At 46.1% G+C, this 17,294-nt stretch overlaps 1 protein-coding gene and 1 long non-coding RNA gene across 6 annotated transcripts; one reads left to right on the top strand and one right to left on the bottom strand.

Moving 5' to 3' along the window:
* Positions 1–512: 512 nt before the first annotated feature.
* On the top strand, positions 513–6,161 carry TEX52 (testis expressed 52). The gene is made up of 3 exons (XM_011283735.4): positions 513–647; positions 1,709–2,259; positions 5,696–6,161. The coding sequence occupies exons 1-3, from the start codon at positions 513–515 to the stop codon at positions 5,988–5,990; spliced, it is 981 nt and encodes a 326-aa protein (XP_011282037.4). The 3' UTR covers positions 5,991–6,161.
* LOC111561314 lies at positions 1,136–12,677 on the bottom strand. 5 transcript variants are annotated; one of them, XR_006600483.1, is made up of 8 exons: positions 11,717–12,637; positions 8,447–8,565; positions 7,041–7,119; positions 6,364–6,596; positions 2,639–2,766; positions 2,092–2,236; positions 1,535–1,657; positions 1,136–1,269 (listed from the first exon to the last, which is right to left on the bottom strand). It is a non-coding gene; the product is annotated as an uncharacterized LOC111561314 (long non-coding RNA). The 5 variants fall into 5 exon arrangements; XR_006600482.1 differs by having other exon boundaries at positions 1,535–2,236; positions 11,717–12,655; XR_002743752.2 differs by lacking the exon at positions 1,136–1,269 and having other exon boundaries at positions 1,521–1,657; positions 11,717–12,630.
* Positions 12,678–17,294: the final 4,617 nt, after the last annotated feature.

Genomic DNA, 17,294 nt, shown 5'->3' with positions numbered 1-17,294 from the left:
AATATTGGACATGGTGGTGACAAAGAAGAGGTAAGGCCTGAAGCTGAGAAGAAGCAGGTGAAGGAGAGTGCTAAGGGCTTTGGCCTGGACTGCCTCCCACACTGCACAGGCACACATTTTTAGCACAGAAACTGCCAGCTTTCTCTTTAGAACCCCTGAAACTGATGGTTAACTTAGGCCTTTTAGAGATCCCTGTAAGGGAAAGGCCTGCAGGATTAGGGAAGGATGAGCACAGTTTTAGATGCCTCATGGCCACCTCCACCCTAATCCAGGGCCTGGAAATCAGCCGGCTCTGCTTCTTTTCTCTTCCTGCCCTTCTAGGCAAGCCCTTCCCAGAAGCCCCTCTGGTTACCATCTTTTGCAATCAAAACTTAGGAGTCCTTTCCCATGCCTGTCTCGCCTGAAAGGCAGCCAGGGCCCAGGGGACTGATGAGTGCTCCCAGGGAGAGGTAAGGGCCTCCTCCTGCAACACCATCCAAGAAACATCACCATAGCAACCCCAACAGCAAACAATGCTGCCAGGAAAGTCTTCCCTTACCAAGCTGCTCCTCCTGGCAGTCAGGCCCAGAAGAGGAATGGCCAGTAGCCCACAGAGACAACCCAGAGGGCGGAATAATCCACTCCATGTCCAAGAACCTTTCTTGCAGGTAGGAGGTGGGGCCCCATCTCCACAGCCTATCTGTTTGCACCCTGCTGGACTAAGGCTTCCCCCTGGGATGGGCCATACTTTCCTCTGGTCAGTAGATTGGCCCAGAGCTCTCCACTTCCTCTCTTAATCCTGTACTACTGTGAACACAGAGCTCAGAACAGAGGAAAGGAGGTGCCTGGTTATTACACCTCCCAGCCCCACCTACTAGGGTGATGCTGTGGAAATGACAGAGGAGTGGGCCCAAGAGACAGGTGAGCTTTTAGGATCAATAAAGTCCTAGGGTGGAAAGGAGGGAGAAGCACTTTAGAACATATATGATAAGCAGTGCAGACAGATGGCTCAGGTCCCAGCTCTGCCACTTGGGTGAGCTATTTGCCCTCATTGTGTCTTGCTTTTTGCATCTTTGAGATAGGACAGTAACAACGCTTGCTCACAGGGTTATAGGGTTAACTGAGTTGTAGATGTATTTAGCACAGTGTCAATACATATTTGCTACTGTTTATTTCACGGGAGGTGGGACACAGAAAAGGGAAGGAGGCAGCCTTCTAGATGTTTTCCATACTTGCTTGCATTTGGATGAGAAGTGAGGGAAATGCACCAATGACAGTAACAGGTCAAGTCTGGGAGAGAAGAGCACCTGGGCTGCATTCTCCCGAGAAAGCTTTTCCTTCTATGCGCGTTGCCCGGTAATGGGCACTACCTCTCACTCCACCCCCCCCCCCACCCCACCCCCACCCCCACCCCTCAGTATCCTCAGGCTTAGGAGCACCAGCTCCAGGCAGGGGCGCGGGAGAGCCAGAGCGCGGAGGATGTGGAGTAAAGAGTGGAGAGGAGGGAAATCAAAACCCAACAGACGGAGAGAGAGCGAAAGCTGAGGAATCCTACAGAGCGGACATAACTTCTGACGGCAGGGCAGGCGCGGAGAGAAGGGTTCCGGCCAGGCCACCGTGTCCTGATGAGAGTCCGGGGTCCGAGGAGGCCGGCAGCTTGTTGTCTCTGCGGCTGCTCCTGGAAAGAGAGGCCGAGCGGTCCCCCCGGCACCCTTTTGTCTCTCTCTAGATGGCCCACGCCCGAGAGCCCCTCCTGACCCACCAACCGCTGGCCCGGCGTGAGTTCCTCCTCCCCAGTGAGCCCGGGGAGTGGCCCGGCTTCACCCGGCAGGCCTACCACCGGCTGGCCCTGAAGCCGCCGCCTTGCACCGAAACGAAATCCGAGGTGCGCCGCCGACTGATCCGCCCTTGGAAGGACGCGGCGCCGCACACGTGGGGCTTTCACACGTGGCTCGATGTGGGCCGTTTGCCAGCCACCTTTCCCACCAGGCCCGACAGGCCCTACGACAGCAACGTGTGGCGCTGGCTGACGGACTCCGGGGCCCACGGCCGCCCCCCAGCGGAGCCTCCCATCCCTCCTCCCTCCTGGATGGGTCCCAACAGCTTTCTGACCTTCATCTGCTGTACTCCCATCTTCGCGGACGACAACAGGAAGAACCAGGTGACCGTCAGGACGGTGCAGGAACTGAGGGAGCTGGAGAAACTCAAGCTGAGGAGTGAAGCAAGGGCACCTCCCCTCGACGCCAAGGGCAACATCCTGCCCTCGAAGAAGTTCAAGAAGTAAGAGGAGCTCCTTCCTCTCTCTGATTCCTGTTTTCTGATGACGCCTACCTTGGTACTCTGACCTTCATGCCTTTGGGCATCTGACAATTAAACTCTGTTCTGAGTGTAGCTGGAAGGAAGGTGTGGGAGCAAGAGAGGGGACAGCCAGGGGAGAGGCTTAACCGTTTAACTAGAATGCAGGGGATACAACTAGGTGCTTAACACCTGCTAGGCCCTGGCAGTACAGAGAGATGTCATCCAGTCCCTTCCTACAGGGAGCTTATGAAAGGCAGAGACCTACCTACATGCATGGAAAGGCAGCTGACCATTCAAGCCCACGCATGCTACGTGCCCAAAATGTGACACGGATAGAGAGTGTGGTAAGAACATCAATTACCAGTGGAAAGTCCTGAGATCTGGAGTCAGAGGTTTAGGTTAAAGTCCAGACTAGGCAACTTGTTTCGTTTTTCCAGACTCAATTCCATCCTTGATAAAATGGGGACAGTAAACACCATGTCTTCCAACCTCGGTGAAGAGAAAATGGGTAATGAATATATGAGAGCACTATACAAAAAAACATGTTACTACAGAAATTCAGAAGAAGGAGGGGGTGCTGTGGGCTGGAGCATTCCCCCAGGAAGGCTTTGTGGGGAAACCAGGTAAAGGCTGGAAGGGTAGGAAGCCCTCAGAAAGGTAGAAAGAAGGGGGTAGAGGATTGACTGGTCTGAGAAGAGACAGCAGTGTGGAAGGAGTTACTGGAGTACCCAACAGCCCTCCCTCCCTGCCACTGTGGGAGCACACACAAATCTCCAGTCTAGTCAAGGGGATAAGAGTCAGGAAATGGGGTGGGGAATAAGGACAGAATATCTCAAATTCCAATCCCAAGGGCATTAACAGAAGCACTAAAGGGTTGGAGGGGAGGCTGTGGAGATTTTTGATTTTTTTTTTTTTTTAATGCCAACAGTTGGTGATTTTGAGAGAAGATTATTCAGTACCTTGGCTTCTCTCTGCAGCCCTCGCAGTACAGATTATTGGTTGCTAGTATGTGCTAACACTAGGGATACAAAGGTGATAAGACTTAGATCACTCCTCAAAAAATAAAAATAAACTTCAGTGAAATAATAGCGCCAGATGTTCTAATCACTTGAGTTATATTACTTATACCCTCCCACTACCCCAGATAGAAACTATTACTATCAACTCCATTTTACAGAGGGGGCATCTGAAATGGAAAGGTCACTTATTTCACCCAAGTTCATATGGCCAGTAAGTGCCAGAGCTGGGATTGGAACCTAGAGAGCTCAGTTTCAGAACTGTGTTCTTAACCTCTGTGCTCCACTTCCCCTCCTGTCTACCTGGGGAATCAAACAAGTTCACAGCTACTCCTGATGTGATATAATGTTCTATAAAGACAGCATAAGAGAAATACAATTATCCATATAAAGAGCTTAGCACAATGCTCAGCAAACAGGAAACCTGTGTGTGATGGTGGAAGCCTTGTGGGTTCAAGAGCCAAACACATCTTAGGTTGCAGTCTGCCAGCTCAATCCCAAACTTACTATACAACAAAGAAACTTGACTTTCTTTAAGCCTGACTTCCTCAAGTCTGGATTGGAGATGTACCTGGTACCTTGCAGGATTGTTAGAAGACAAAAAGGCACAGTGCCTGGTGTAGAGAAGGGGGCTCAGTAAATCGTGTCATTAGTACACTGTCCCCGTGAGAGAAGGATCCTTGTTTCCCTCTGTTTGCTGCTGGAGGCCCAGTCCCTGGAGCCAGGAATGAAAGAGTCCCAGGCAAGGTTTTGCTGTTCACGGAGGACATGGTACCTGAGCTACGTGGACCTTGAAGAATGTGTACAAATTCACCAGGTGGGAACCAGACAGGATGGTGGTAAGAAAGGCCCATCCAGTCCTGTTATTCCTTTCGAGCAGTTCTCTAAGGCATTAAAATATGGTTAAAAATGTCTCTAGATCAGCGACCTAGCACATTTTGAACATGAGAGACCCAGAAAGGACTTCAGACTAAGCTTCAAGAAGTCCATGATATTGGTGAGAAATAGAACATTTATACATAAACTCATGATGTTGCTGAGAAATAGAACATTTATACATAAACCCATGATGTTGAGAAATAAAACATTTATACATAAATAGAACATTTGTACATATACATAAACCCATTTATACATACATCAACTCTGGTTAATGGTACATACAATCACCTGGGTCTTTTAAAAAAATGTGTGAGACCCACCCATGAGATTCTAATTTACTTGGCCTGGGGGGTGTGCAGCTTGAGCACCGGAATTTGCAAAAGGCTCCTAGGAGTGATTCTAATGTGCAGCCGGGCCTGAGAATGTCTGATGTAAACCAAAGACAGTAAACAGGAGGACATCTACTGGACGAGGTGCAAAGCATGTTGAAACAGGAAATTTGCCACTATTCAACTATGTTTTTTAAAAGGTCCATTTCTCTCAGTTGAACCTAACACTACAGGCCTGTAGAAGAGGGAGCCATCAGATCAGGTGTCATATGGCAGCAGGTCAGAGCAGGAAGGGCTCTGAGACATCATCAAGTTCACCAGATGAGAAGGGGCCCTTGTGTTTCATTCTCTCTTCCTGCTGGCACTGTGTTAGCAGAGGAAGTGGGACTGAAAGACAGAATCTGGATAATGAGATACAATATGTAAAAAGGATAGGAGACTGACCATCTAAACAACATAATTTCACCATCTTAACACCAAACACACACACAGGGTGCATGCTATCTGGATAGGCCAATATCCAATCAGGAGGAGAGACAGAAGTGATTCCCTACAACCTGATCATTCGTTAGCTTGTGTTAGCTTAATAGAAACATATTGGCAAAACATGGCTTTATACCTCAGTCTCAGGATGCGCACGACAAATATACTTTCAGAATACAAATGCATTATTTTCTTGTGGCACTCACATCAATGACAACAGTTGGTCACCCTTTGCCACCATCAAAAATCTAACAGGATCCCAATGATGATTCTTTCTTATTTTGAATGATTTCAGTTTGGGATCATGATTGGTTAGCATTTTATCATTGTCGTAAGTTGAAATGATTCAGATTTTTTAAAAAGCCTACGGAATTTTTAAAAGTATTCTCTACATCCAGTGTAAGGCTCGAACTCACAACCCTGAGATCAAAAGTCGGATGCTCTACCGGCTGAGCCAGCCAGGCTTCCCAAGTCCATAGAATTTTTAAGCATGATTTGATATTTAATACTAAGGCTTTTCAAAAATATTTTTTTTTCAAGAGGAACATGAAGAATTATAAATTTGGGGGCTTACCTTTGTAGCATTGTGAAAATAAACTTTGAGTAAGCTATGAAAAAAGCATCAAACTTTTCCTTCTTACTCCTTCCACCATGCCTGCATCCCTCTTTTGACCTCTTTGTTCTCTCCACACCCCTTTCCCCCAACAGGTACCGGCACATCTCAGCTGGTGGAAGGTTTGAGCCTGGAGGCCTCCAGCTCATGCCCAACCCACTTCCCAATGCTTTCGCCAGGGGCTGGCCCTGCCCAAACCCTCTGCCTCATTACCAGGAGAAGGCGCTAAAACTGGCCTTCCTGCCTAGTGCACCCCTGAGCCAGGACCTCCTAAGGAATTACCAAACCCTGTTAGAGAACCGGGTTGCCTTGCCCCTCTATCAACTCTCCAAGGCACAACCTGGTAAAACCTTAGTGCGGAAGACCAAGAGAAGACCTGGACAGAGCTAGAAAAGCCTCCAGCTGGGCAGGGACCACTGTGGGCTACAGCGTTCTCAACCAATGCACCTTCAACAAGAAGCTTCTGCAGAACAGAACCTCTGCACCATCCCTCCAGCTGCAGGCCACCTCTGTCCCCCAGGCTCCTAGAGACTCTACTTAAACTCTAAATGATTATCTGTCTTCCTTGGAGGATGCTCTCATAGCAGGTGGGAGGATTGAATCAGGTAGAGCAGAGAGAACAGAGGAGAATACAGTTTTTAGGGACAGAATGAGGAGTGGGGAGGAAGAAGGTGTGTGTGTGTGTGTGTGTGTGTGTGTGTGTGTGTGTGTGTGTGTTGGGGTGGGGGGAAAGGCACTGTAAGAAATGTGAATAAGAAATTACCTTTACTCCCATAATCCATTTGGAAAAAAACTGGGATTGGTCAGGGTACAGGAAGCTTCTTAGACAAAATAACCTCAATTCCACACCTCCCTAGACCATTTTAATGTTGGACAGAGACCAGAAGCAACTCTGCTGGGTTGCAGTTCCCATGCAGGGTCTGGGGGAGCAGAGGTCAGGCCAAGGCTGGTGCTGGAAGATGGAAAAGTCAGGTCTGAGGAAGGCTGACCAGGTCTCTGTGGAGGAACAAGAGTACAACAAAGTGGAGATTCAAGGCAAAATAGTAGTCACCCCAGAGCATAATGTCAGGGCCTTGGGCCTATGTTGTGGTTGACCCCAAATGCCTCAGCTTTTGTCATGGGGGGCCAGAGACAAAAGGCCTAGAGTAGAGACAGGCAAATCGGGTTGGTCAGAAATGTGCTGACCCCAGCTGGGGTGGAGATTGGGTATGGGAAACCCAGTAGAAGGGGCAGCAGGGAGGTGGCTGGAAGGGGAGAAGTTGTATGGTGGGGGCCTACCTCACCTCCTCTTGCCCCTGTGACACCCCAAGTTGGTCGTCTTCCTTGGCTGGGATTCTCCTAGCCTTCTGGCCACTGCCCTCTCACCCACTTTTCTCAAGCCCCCTAGGTACCTGGGAATCAAAACCCCACCAGGGTTCTTGCCCTGGTTTAACAACTGACCAGCTATATGACCTCAGGCTTTCAGTTTCTTCTTCAGCATCGTGGGAGCCATGGCACAGTGGGAGTTACGAGGGTACAACTAAGGGGAATAAATAAAATAAGTGAAGTACCCGCGAAGTGTCTGAACATTGGAGACCCTCCATAAACGAAGTTATCAACCAATCATTACTCATGGGATGAAAACAATGGATGGGCTATTATTCAGTCATAAAAAGGAATGAAGTACTCATACCTGCTATAGTGTAGATGAACCTCGACAATATCACACTGAGGGAAAGGAGCCAGACACAAAAAGCTGTATATGGTATGATTCTATTTACATGAAATATCTAGAATCAGCAAATCCATAAAGACAGAAGGTAAATTGCCAAGTGCTGGGGGTGGGGGAAATGGGGACTGACTGCTCAGTGGGTACAGGGTTTTCTTTTAGGGTGGTGAAAATATTTCAGAACTAAATAGAAGTGGTGGTTGCGCAACATCACAAATGAACAAAATGCCACTGGATTGTATACTTTAAAAATGGTAATTGCTCAGGGAGCCTGGGTGGCTCAGTCAGTTAAGCATCCGACTTCTGCTCAGGTCATGATCTCACAGCTCCTGTGAGTTCGAGCCCCGTGTCAGGTTCTGTGCTGACAGCTCAGAGCCTGGAGCCTGCTTCTAATTCTGTGTCTCCCTCTATCTCTGCCCCTCCCCCACTTGTACTCTCTCTCTCTCTTTCTCTCTCTCTCTCAAAAGTAAATAAATATTAAAAATAAAATTAAAATGATTACAATAAATAGGGTGTGATATAGTGAGTTTCCAAATTTTCTTCTAGTTCCAAATCTAAAGTTCTATTAATAGTTCTTCTCCTTAACACTTCTCCCCCTGATATGTATGGGGGATGGGTGGGGGCGACCAGAGCCAAAGGGTGAAGGAGAATTCTCTCAGTACTCCAGGGGCTTGCCAGAGCTCTGGGAATGTGCCCATTCTCCCCACTCTGGGTTAGGAATAATGGTGGAAAGCAGGAGGTCCCCTCACCTAGGATCCTAACATGTCAGAGCTGGGCAGGCCATGAGGACACAAGTCGAATCCCCTCAGTGTTTAGGTGGCCAACCGAGGCCCATGGGCAAGTGACTTGCTCGGGGCCACAAAGCCAAGCAGTCCCTGCCCCTCCTGGCAGTAGAAAGGAGGCTGGTTGCTAGGACTCGGGGGCTTGTTTTCTCATCCAGCCTCTCTTCCGTTATTCTACTTCTGCCCATGATGCATGGATTTTGTCACCTCCACAATGAAAGGCCCTGGGGAAACTTAGAATGTTGGTATGAAGGTTTGGGGGGTGGGAGGAAGTAGGCCATTGGCATTCTTCAGAGAAGGCTACCTACCCCCTGGCCTGGAAGGTGCAGGAAAACAGAATGGTAAGGTGCACTTACACAGACTCCTGCCTTGGCCGACCAAGACCACTCAAGAGGTTGCTAGCCTCATGTGAGAAGGACTTCCACCCTTCCCATCAGCTGTTTGCTCTGTTCTCTGGATAGCAGTCTTTTTCCTGCTGGCAGGGAGACCACAGCATTATCAGAGGCCTTCTTGTCCACTGGCCACCCTAAACTGCAGAAGCAACACCCTGGAAATTCCTGATGCGGTGGGCTGTGGAGATCTGAGGGACAATGATAGCATCCATACACCCTCCTGGTCCTGGGGTCTCTTCCAAGGCAAGCCCCAGCTCAACCTGCTGGCAACCATGAACATCCCTCATCCCCCAACCCCACATTCACCAATAAATATGGCATCCTCGAAAGCCTCTGTTGGGGTGGAGTGGGGGATTCCTGTAACCCAGACCTGCCTTAGAGATCTACTGTCCTACCACAACTTTTGACGGGAAGCAGGGTGAGCATCCCTCCCTCGACATATCACCAACCCCATGGGACACCTTAAGACCTGCTGAATGCCACCAGCCTCATGGAAACTGATTAATCTCACCCAGCACAGAGGCCTCAGAGCCGCTTCTGGGTCAACACCTCCCCTTCCTCAACCACCCTATCCGTAAGCCAGGTATAGTCTCATGAGCTGGATGGCCAAGGCCAGTTCAGGTCCCTGAGTTACCAGGGCCTGAGGGATGGTTGGAGGTCAGTGAGTGCTGGAGGCTGTGGGGCTGGGAACCCCTGAAGGAGATGCAGGGGTTTTGCCAACCATGGTCTTCAGTCTTCATTCTTCATCTGGCTCTCTGCCATTGTTGTCCTGTCTAATTGCCATCCCTCAAAAAGCCCCATTGCTGCTCCCCAATGTGACACATCGGACATCCTCTCTCCAGGCTTCCCCAGATTCACTTCCCACCTTCCTCAGGGTCCTCTGCCCTGTCATTTCTACTCATCACTGACTTGCTTACTCCAAGCCCTTTGTCTTCTTGCTTCTCTTCCACCTCCAAGCCCTCTCCTATTTGTACTGTCTGCTGAACCACATATATGTATTTATTTACAATGTAAATAATTGCTTCTTCCTATTTATCATATTTAGTGGTTTTCTGTGGCCACTCATACAGTTCCCCATCTCATGGTAGTCTCAAGCCAACACACACTCTGTAGGTCCCAGGACAGAACCTCACAAATGCCTCCATGCTTGTAAGCTAATGCTATTGCATCTTGCCATTGTTCAGAGGCAAAGGTTTTGCTGGGTGGGTCCCCTCGGCCCACCATCACTCCCACTGGATGTCCACTGAACACTGACACTAGGTATCATATATGGTTCTTAGAGAATAGTCGCTGACTTCGTTAGCATGAATGTCACTAGGAAATGGAGGTCATGTCTAGGGGTGCCAAGGGCAGGCCCAAAGCTTAGGCAAGGAGGAAGGGGGAAATGGAGGGAAATGGAAGCAAGAAAGGAAGCAGATAAACACAAGAGGGAGGAAGAGAAATATTGAAGCCAGAGGAAAGGCAAAACAGGAGTCTCTGAAGCTCAGAGGTCCAGAATATTTGGTGGCTTTGGGCAGCTTGGTCAGATTCTCTGAGGTTATTTGCAGGATCCAGATTTTGGCAAAGACCCCCGTGGTGAGAAGAGTTGGCAAATAAATTCTATGGGTGCAAAGGAAAAAGGGGATGAGTAGAATAGGGTTTTGAATGATCCCCTAGGGCATTAGTTGGATTCTGCGGCTGAAAAATTCAGGTGGGGAACTCGACAGGCTGTTCTGGTGTCTCATCACCTGCGTAGATGGGGTAATAACAACATGTTTCCTCCTGTGTCCACTGGAGTCCTGCTGCCCAATGCATTCAACTAATGTCTTAGCCTGGTAGTTTTTGGGGTGGAGGTAGGGTGATATATTTCAAAACTGGTATGACCTCCTGGGACCTTTGCTGGACAGGAGAATTCTGGAAAACAGCTTCATTCCTGTCCTCAGCAGATCTGACAGGGCCAGAGGATAAAGACTGAAATAGAACTGGCTGCCTTTAACCTTCCACGGGCTCAAGGGAGCTGTTTGTCTAGCTCTGAATAACCCATTCTATGAAGAATATTCTGGGAATTTCCTTATGTGGCAGAGCAATGTCTGGGTGATTTCACTGTGCCAAATGAGCTCTCCTCCCCATCCCTACCATCAGAGATAAGAATTGGTACTAGTCAGCCTTGAAGAAAAAAGGTTACAAGAAGAGGTATAAAGATATTCAGAGGCATGAAAGTGTATCACAAGGAAGGTGGGAACCAGTTCATCTCCATCTGTACTAAGGCTTGGACAGGAAGGCAGGGATTCTGAATATAGGTACAGGGATTTAGATTAGATATAAAGAACTTCCTGAGTCAGTGAGGAGTTGCTGGCATAGATTAGATCAGGTTCAAGGAACCAGCTGTGAATCTATTTGGGCCAGTGCCATCCAATAGAAATATAATAGACCAGTATATGTAACTTTAAATTTGTTAGTTGCCATATTTAAAAAAGTAAAAATAAACCAGTGAAGTTGATTTTTATAATGTACTATATTTTATTTAATATGATAGATCTGAAATATTATGAATATAAAATAATGTAATCCATGTAAAAATAGTTGAGATATTTCACATTGTTATCTTGTATTGTTTTCAAAATCTGGTGTATATTTTACACTTACAGCAAAGCTCTCTTCAGCCTAACCACACCTCAAGTGCTCAATAACTGTATGTAGCTGGTGACTGCTATATTGGTCAGCACAAATCTAGACTTGCTAAGGGTTGTCTGACACCCAATGGCAAGTATAAGGTGTGATCTGGTTTTATCTGAAGGCAGAAAGTTCTCTAGAGACCTGAGAGCCTCTGAGGGTAAAAGTCAAGAAAGCCTTAACTTAGGAGCCCCTCTCAGCCTTCCTCATTGCCAGAAATACAAAGACCCATCGCCCTCTGGCTGTTCTTAGAACCCACACAGCAGTGTTCTGGGTTCTCTTTCAGTAGAGGGAATCCCAACTTCCTCAGGTCTGTTGGACTTGGGGTTTGGCGGCTAGTCAACCCAAATGGGAAGAGCACTGCGCCAAGCAGGGCAAGGAAAAGGGTTCATCCTGGGGTAGACAAGGTAGCTCTATTCTCTCCATGGCCGGAGACAATGCTCCATACCTCAGTCAGTCTTCCTGGTGCAAGTGACTGGTCACCAGAGGAGCCAGGCTGGACAGAAAGGATGGACAGGTGTAAATCTACCCTGTCTGGGGTGTATGTGGGGACAAGCAATGTCTCAGCCTACCTTATCTTACCTGCAATATTCTGAGTTCTCTGTCTGAGACACCCTTCCTCCAGGTATGTGCACAGCCTTCTTCACCTTGTTCTCATCTCGGCACAGTGTCATCCACCCACCACCCTACCCCCATCACTCTCTCTCCTCTCATCCTGCTCTAGTTTTGTTCAGCATTTACCACAACCTGACATCATAAATGTCATTGTTCCTTGTCTGCCTTCCACGTTACAATGTGAACCCCATGAGGGTGGGGCCTTCATTTGGTTCACCATCCTAGGCCCAGAGCCTACCTCGGTGTCTGACACATAGTAGGTGCTCAATAAATATTTTTTGACTGACTGAAAGGAAAACTTGCTATAATTCAGAGGAGAACCAGTGCAGTGAGGGAGCCAAATCTCACACTTCCATTTTTCTCCTCATGAAATTTCTGAATCTGGATCCATTCACTTCAACATCTATGTGAACCACAAGATGAAATAAATGAGAGAAATTACAGATATTTCCCAAGTATCTTGGAAGGGAATATCTCCACTTCCTCTGTTCCTCACTGTAGAAGACTGGTTTAATCTTCCTGAATAGTGCTCCTGGAAGTTTTCTCCCCCTGTGTCTCATCATTAGAGCTCAATGTAGTTATCCCTTGTTAATGAATTGGTTTGTTGAAGTCTATAATCTTTAGGTTAAAAAAATGACCAGGGGATGAGCATCTGGCTGGCTCATTGGAAGAGTGTGTGACTCTTGATTGTGGGTTCAGGCCCCATGTTGGATGTAGAGATTACTTAAAATAAATAAGCTAAAAAAATGACCAGGGGAGGGGAGTGAGGTAAATTATTGGCAAAGACACAGACCACCCAGCTGAGGATACAAACTGCCTTCAGAGGTAAGTTATTGGCAAAGACACAGAACACCCAGCTAAGGATACAAAGTGACCTCAGAACATTCCCTGGCACTCTCCACCATCATTTTTTTTTTAGAGTTAGACGAGGCTAGATTTTTTAAGCCAAAGTATAGTTGACATATACTATTAGTTCCAGGTGTACTACATAGTGATTTGACAATTATATACATTATGCAGTGCTTGCTATTGTGAGTGTGGTTACCATCAGTCACCCTACAAAGTCTTAAAATATTATGGACTATATTCCCTAGGAGATAATTTTCACCCTCATGAATTATTTTTTATAGTTAGAAGTGTATCTCTTGGGGTGACTGGGTGGCTCAGTCTGCTGAGCGTCTGACTTCAACTCAGGTCATTGTCTCATGGTTTGTGAGTTCAAGCCCCATACTGGGCTTGCTGCTGTCAGCACAGAGCCCGCTTCAGATCCTCTGTCCCCCTCTCCTTCAGCCCCTTCCCCCTTGTACTCTCTCTCCCCAAAAAATAAATAAAACATTTAAAAAAAGTTTGCACCTCTTAATCCCCTGTACCTGTTTTGCCTATCCCCCTAATTCCTTTCCTCTGGCAACCATCAGTTTGTTCTCTGTATTTATGGGTCTGTTCCTGCTTTTTGTTTATTCACTTGTTTTGTTTTTTAGATTCCACATACAGATGAAATCATGTGACATTTGCCTTTGACTTAATTCATTTAGCACACTACCCTCTTGGTCCATCCATGTGGCTGAAAATGGCAAGATCTCATCCTTTTTATGGCTGAGTAGTATTCCAGTGTGTGTGTGTGTGTGTGTGTGTGTGTGTGTGTGTGTGTGTGTGTACTACATCTTTATTCATCTATGGGTAGACACTTGGATTGCTTCCATATCTTGGCTATTGTAGTTAGTGTTGTAATATGTATAAGGGTATATATATCTTTTCAAATTAGTGTTTTCATTTTCTGTGCATAAATACCCAGTAGTGAGATTTTATACCACATCTTTATCCATACATCTATTGATGGACATTTAGGTTGCTTCCATATCTTGGCTATTATAAATAACACTGCAATAAACATAGAGTGCATATGTCTTTTTGAGTTAGTGGTTTTTTTAAAGTTTATTTATTTACTTTGAGAGAGAGGGAGAGAGTGAACATGCAAGTGGTGGAGAGGCAGAGAGAGACAGGGAGAGACAAATCCCAAGCAGGCTCCACACTGTCAGCACAGAGCCCGATGCAGGGCTCAAACTCATGAATGGTATCATGACCTGAGCTGAAATCAAGAGTCAGGCGCTTAACTGATGCCCCTTGAGTTAGTGTTTTTATTTTCTTTGGGTAAATACCTAAAAGTAGGATTACTGGATCATATGATAGGTCTATTTTTAGTTTTTTGAGGAGACGCCATACTGTTTTCAGACTGGCTGCACCAGTTTGCATTCCCACAAACAGTGCAAGAGGGTTCCCCTTTCTCCACATCCTCACAACATCTGTTGTTCTCGTACTGTTGATTTTAGCCATTCTGACAGGTGTGAGGTGATATCTCATTATAGTTCTTATTTGCATTTCCCTGATAATAAGTGATGTTAAGCACCTTTTCATGTGTCTGTTGGCCATCTGTATGTCTCTGGAAAAATGTCTATTCGGTAGGTTGCCTTTTTGTTTTATTGATGGTTTCCTTTGCTATGCAGAAGCTTTTTATTTTGGTGTATTCCTAATTGTTTATTTTTGCTTTTGTTGCCATTACCTTTGGAGTCAGATCCATAAAAGTGTTGTTAAGGTCGATGTCCATGAGTTTACTGCCTTGTCTTCTTTTAAAATTTTAATGGTTTCAAGTCTTACATTTATGTCATTAATCCATTTTGAGTTTATTTTTGTGGATGGTGTGAGAAAGTGGTCCAGTTTCATTGTTTTGTGTGTGGCTGTCCAGTTTTCCTAGCACCATTTGTTGAAGAGACTGTCTTTTCCCCATTGTGTGTTGTTTCCTTTGTTGTAGATTCACTGACCATGGGTTTATTTCTGGGCTCTCTCTATTCTGTTCCATTTATCTATGTGTCTATTTTTGTGCCAGTACCATACTGTTTTGTTTACTACAGCTTTGCAGTATAACTTGAAATCTGGAATTGTGATGCCTCCAGCTTTGGTTTTCTTTTTCAAGCTTGCTTTGGCTATTCAGTGTCTTTTGTGGTTCCATACAAATTTTAGGATTGCTTGTTCTAGTTCTGTGAAAAATACTACTGGTGTTTTGATACGAATTTCACTGGATCTGTGGATTGCATTGGGTTCATCATCTTACCAAAGGGAGTTCTTTAGCTCCTTAAAAAACTCGGCTTTCCATTGCCAAAACATTCTCATTCTCCCTACAATTTGAGGAAAAGCAAATTTACAAAGAAAGAAAACAAAGAATACAAAAAAGGCAAAAGAGAGTTTTTTTTACCCCTTAGCCCCACTCAAAGATGGTGTGCTAGATAATGAATGAGACAGTATTAGTTTTGGTCACAGAACACAGGGACCAATTTGACTCTTTTTGCACAAGTATATTCCAAAGAATGGCATTTCCTGAGCACTAGTGGTTCTGAGCGCCAGGCAACAAAAGCCTTGTCAGAACTGGAAAAGAGGTGATGCCGTCCCCAACCTCACTGCATCCAAACTGTAAACTCCAAAGGCTCCATTCTACACCACAGTTATGTTTACTCCTCCCTTGGGTTTTGTCTGCAGACCTAAGTGCACTGATGAGTTTGGAGACATCCCATCCATGTCATCAGCCTGGCCCAACGCAACTTTGCTAAGTGCTCTGGAATCATCTCATTCTTGTTCATCGATAGCATTACTTTTCCAAGAAATGGATTAATGAAGGACTCTTGAAGATGTTGAAGGATTTTTCAAACCTAAAGAATGAATTGCCAAGAATAAAGTTGAAGGAGATACCTTTTAGTGTTGGCCTGCCCAGCATCATAGTATGTAGGCCACTCACTCATCTATCAATGCGTACAGTTGATCCTATCAAAACAATCACAGGAACCAGTGCAACATGTCAGTGGCCCCTCCTCGATCTCTATCCCAGGCAAACGTGTGGTGGTAAAGGATGCCAAGGCATGGGAAGGGGCTGGAATAGTCCACTGAAACTGTGTTTAAACGAAGCCAGGTTGTGGGTGGTCCAGAACTCAATCAACGGAATCATACTATAGCTTAGTTTTCATTCCATGATTTTCACCTCTGTCAGTCTTCTCTTTACGGCATAGTGGACACTGAGCAGGACTTGGGAGACAGAACATAAGGGGCTGATTCCTGGCTCTGCCATATAGTAACTGAATGTTAGGTGAGATTTCTAAGTCTCAGTATTAGCTTCCCAGGGGTGCCATAACAAAGTATAACAAACTGGATGGCTTTAACAATAGAAGATTATTGTCTCACAGTTCTGGGGATTAGAAGTCCAAGATCAAGGTGCTGGCAAGGTTGGTTCTTTCTGAGGGGGCTGAGGAAGAATTTGGCCTAGGCCCTTCTCCCAGCTTCTGGTGGTGCTGGCAACCTTCGGTGTCCCTTAGCTTATATATGCATCACTCACACTCGGCCTTCATGTTTACATGGCGTTCTTCCTGTGTGTACCTCTGTGTCCAAATTTCCCCTTTTAGCAAGGATACGGTCATATTGGATTAGGGTCCACCCTAGTGACCTTATCTTAGCTTGATTATGTCTTTAAAGACCCTGTCTCCAAATAAGGTCACATTCTGAGGTGCTGGGAGTTGGGACTTTAACATACAGATTTATGGGGGACACAATTTAACCTGTACACCTTAACTACTTTTCCCATCTGTAAACAGGGATCACAACGCAATTCTTCCTCATATAATTGTCATGGCTGTGAAAATACCTGAAAAAGGCTGGGTCTGCAGGAGGCCAGAGGACATCTTGCCTGTCTGAACGTGTGTGTGCCTCGTGGATGTCTGGATCAGACTATGCCTCTAAGGAGCAGGGCTCAGTCGGGGCTCCCAGCCTGTAAGTGTCCAACACAAGTAAACAGGTGCTTGACCAATGCCTTTTGATGATGGTGAAGATAAAAGGCTGGAGAGAAATATCTGACGACAGGTGAGCCCGGGCTATAAAAAAGTTTGATTCCAAGTGCTGGTGAGGAAGGGGAGGGCGTGGAACCCCTGGACACTGCTGCCTGGGGAGCAACCCTGGTATAAATCCTCTGGAGGGCAAGGTGGCATTATGCCAAAGGGGGAAAGCTGTGAGCTGATGCCCTGGGCATTCCACACCTAGGTATGTCCTCTAGAGAAATGCTCATATGTGTGCCCGGGACACAAGTGTAAAAATGTTCAAAACACCATTGTTTGTAGAAAAATAATCTAAATTTCCTAAGTGTGATGTATTCATATAAAGGAAAAACATACAGCTGTTAAAGAGAATGCATAGCTCAGGGATGAATCTCACGAATAAAGTATTGAGCAAAAAAGAACAAGCTGCAGAAGGTCATATATAATGTGTCAGGCAAAACTAAATGATATGTTGCTTCGGATACACATATACGTACATGCATAAAGAGTGAACAAATGTGGGAATGCTAAAATGCCAAATTGAGAAAAGGATGTTATCTGGGGAGAAGGAGTGGTGCAAGGGGCGTTTCGATTATATTTACAATAGTTTGGTTATTTTTTTTAACTGGGGTGGCCAGCAAAAGGTAAAGGTTATTCTTTACAACTTTCTGCATGTTTGAATTGTAATACTTTTTAAA

Source organism: Felis catus, chromosome B4, assembly GCF_018350175.1.
Source record: "Felis catus isolate Fca126 chromosome B4, F.catus_Fca126_mat1.0, whole genome shotgun sequence".
NCBI lineage: Eukaryota > Metazoa > Chordata > Mammalia > Carnivora > Felidae > Felis > Felis catus.
This window is presented reverse-complemented; position numbering and strand designations above follow the sequence as displayed.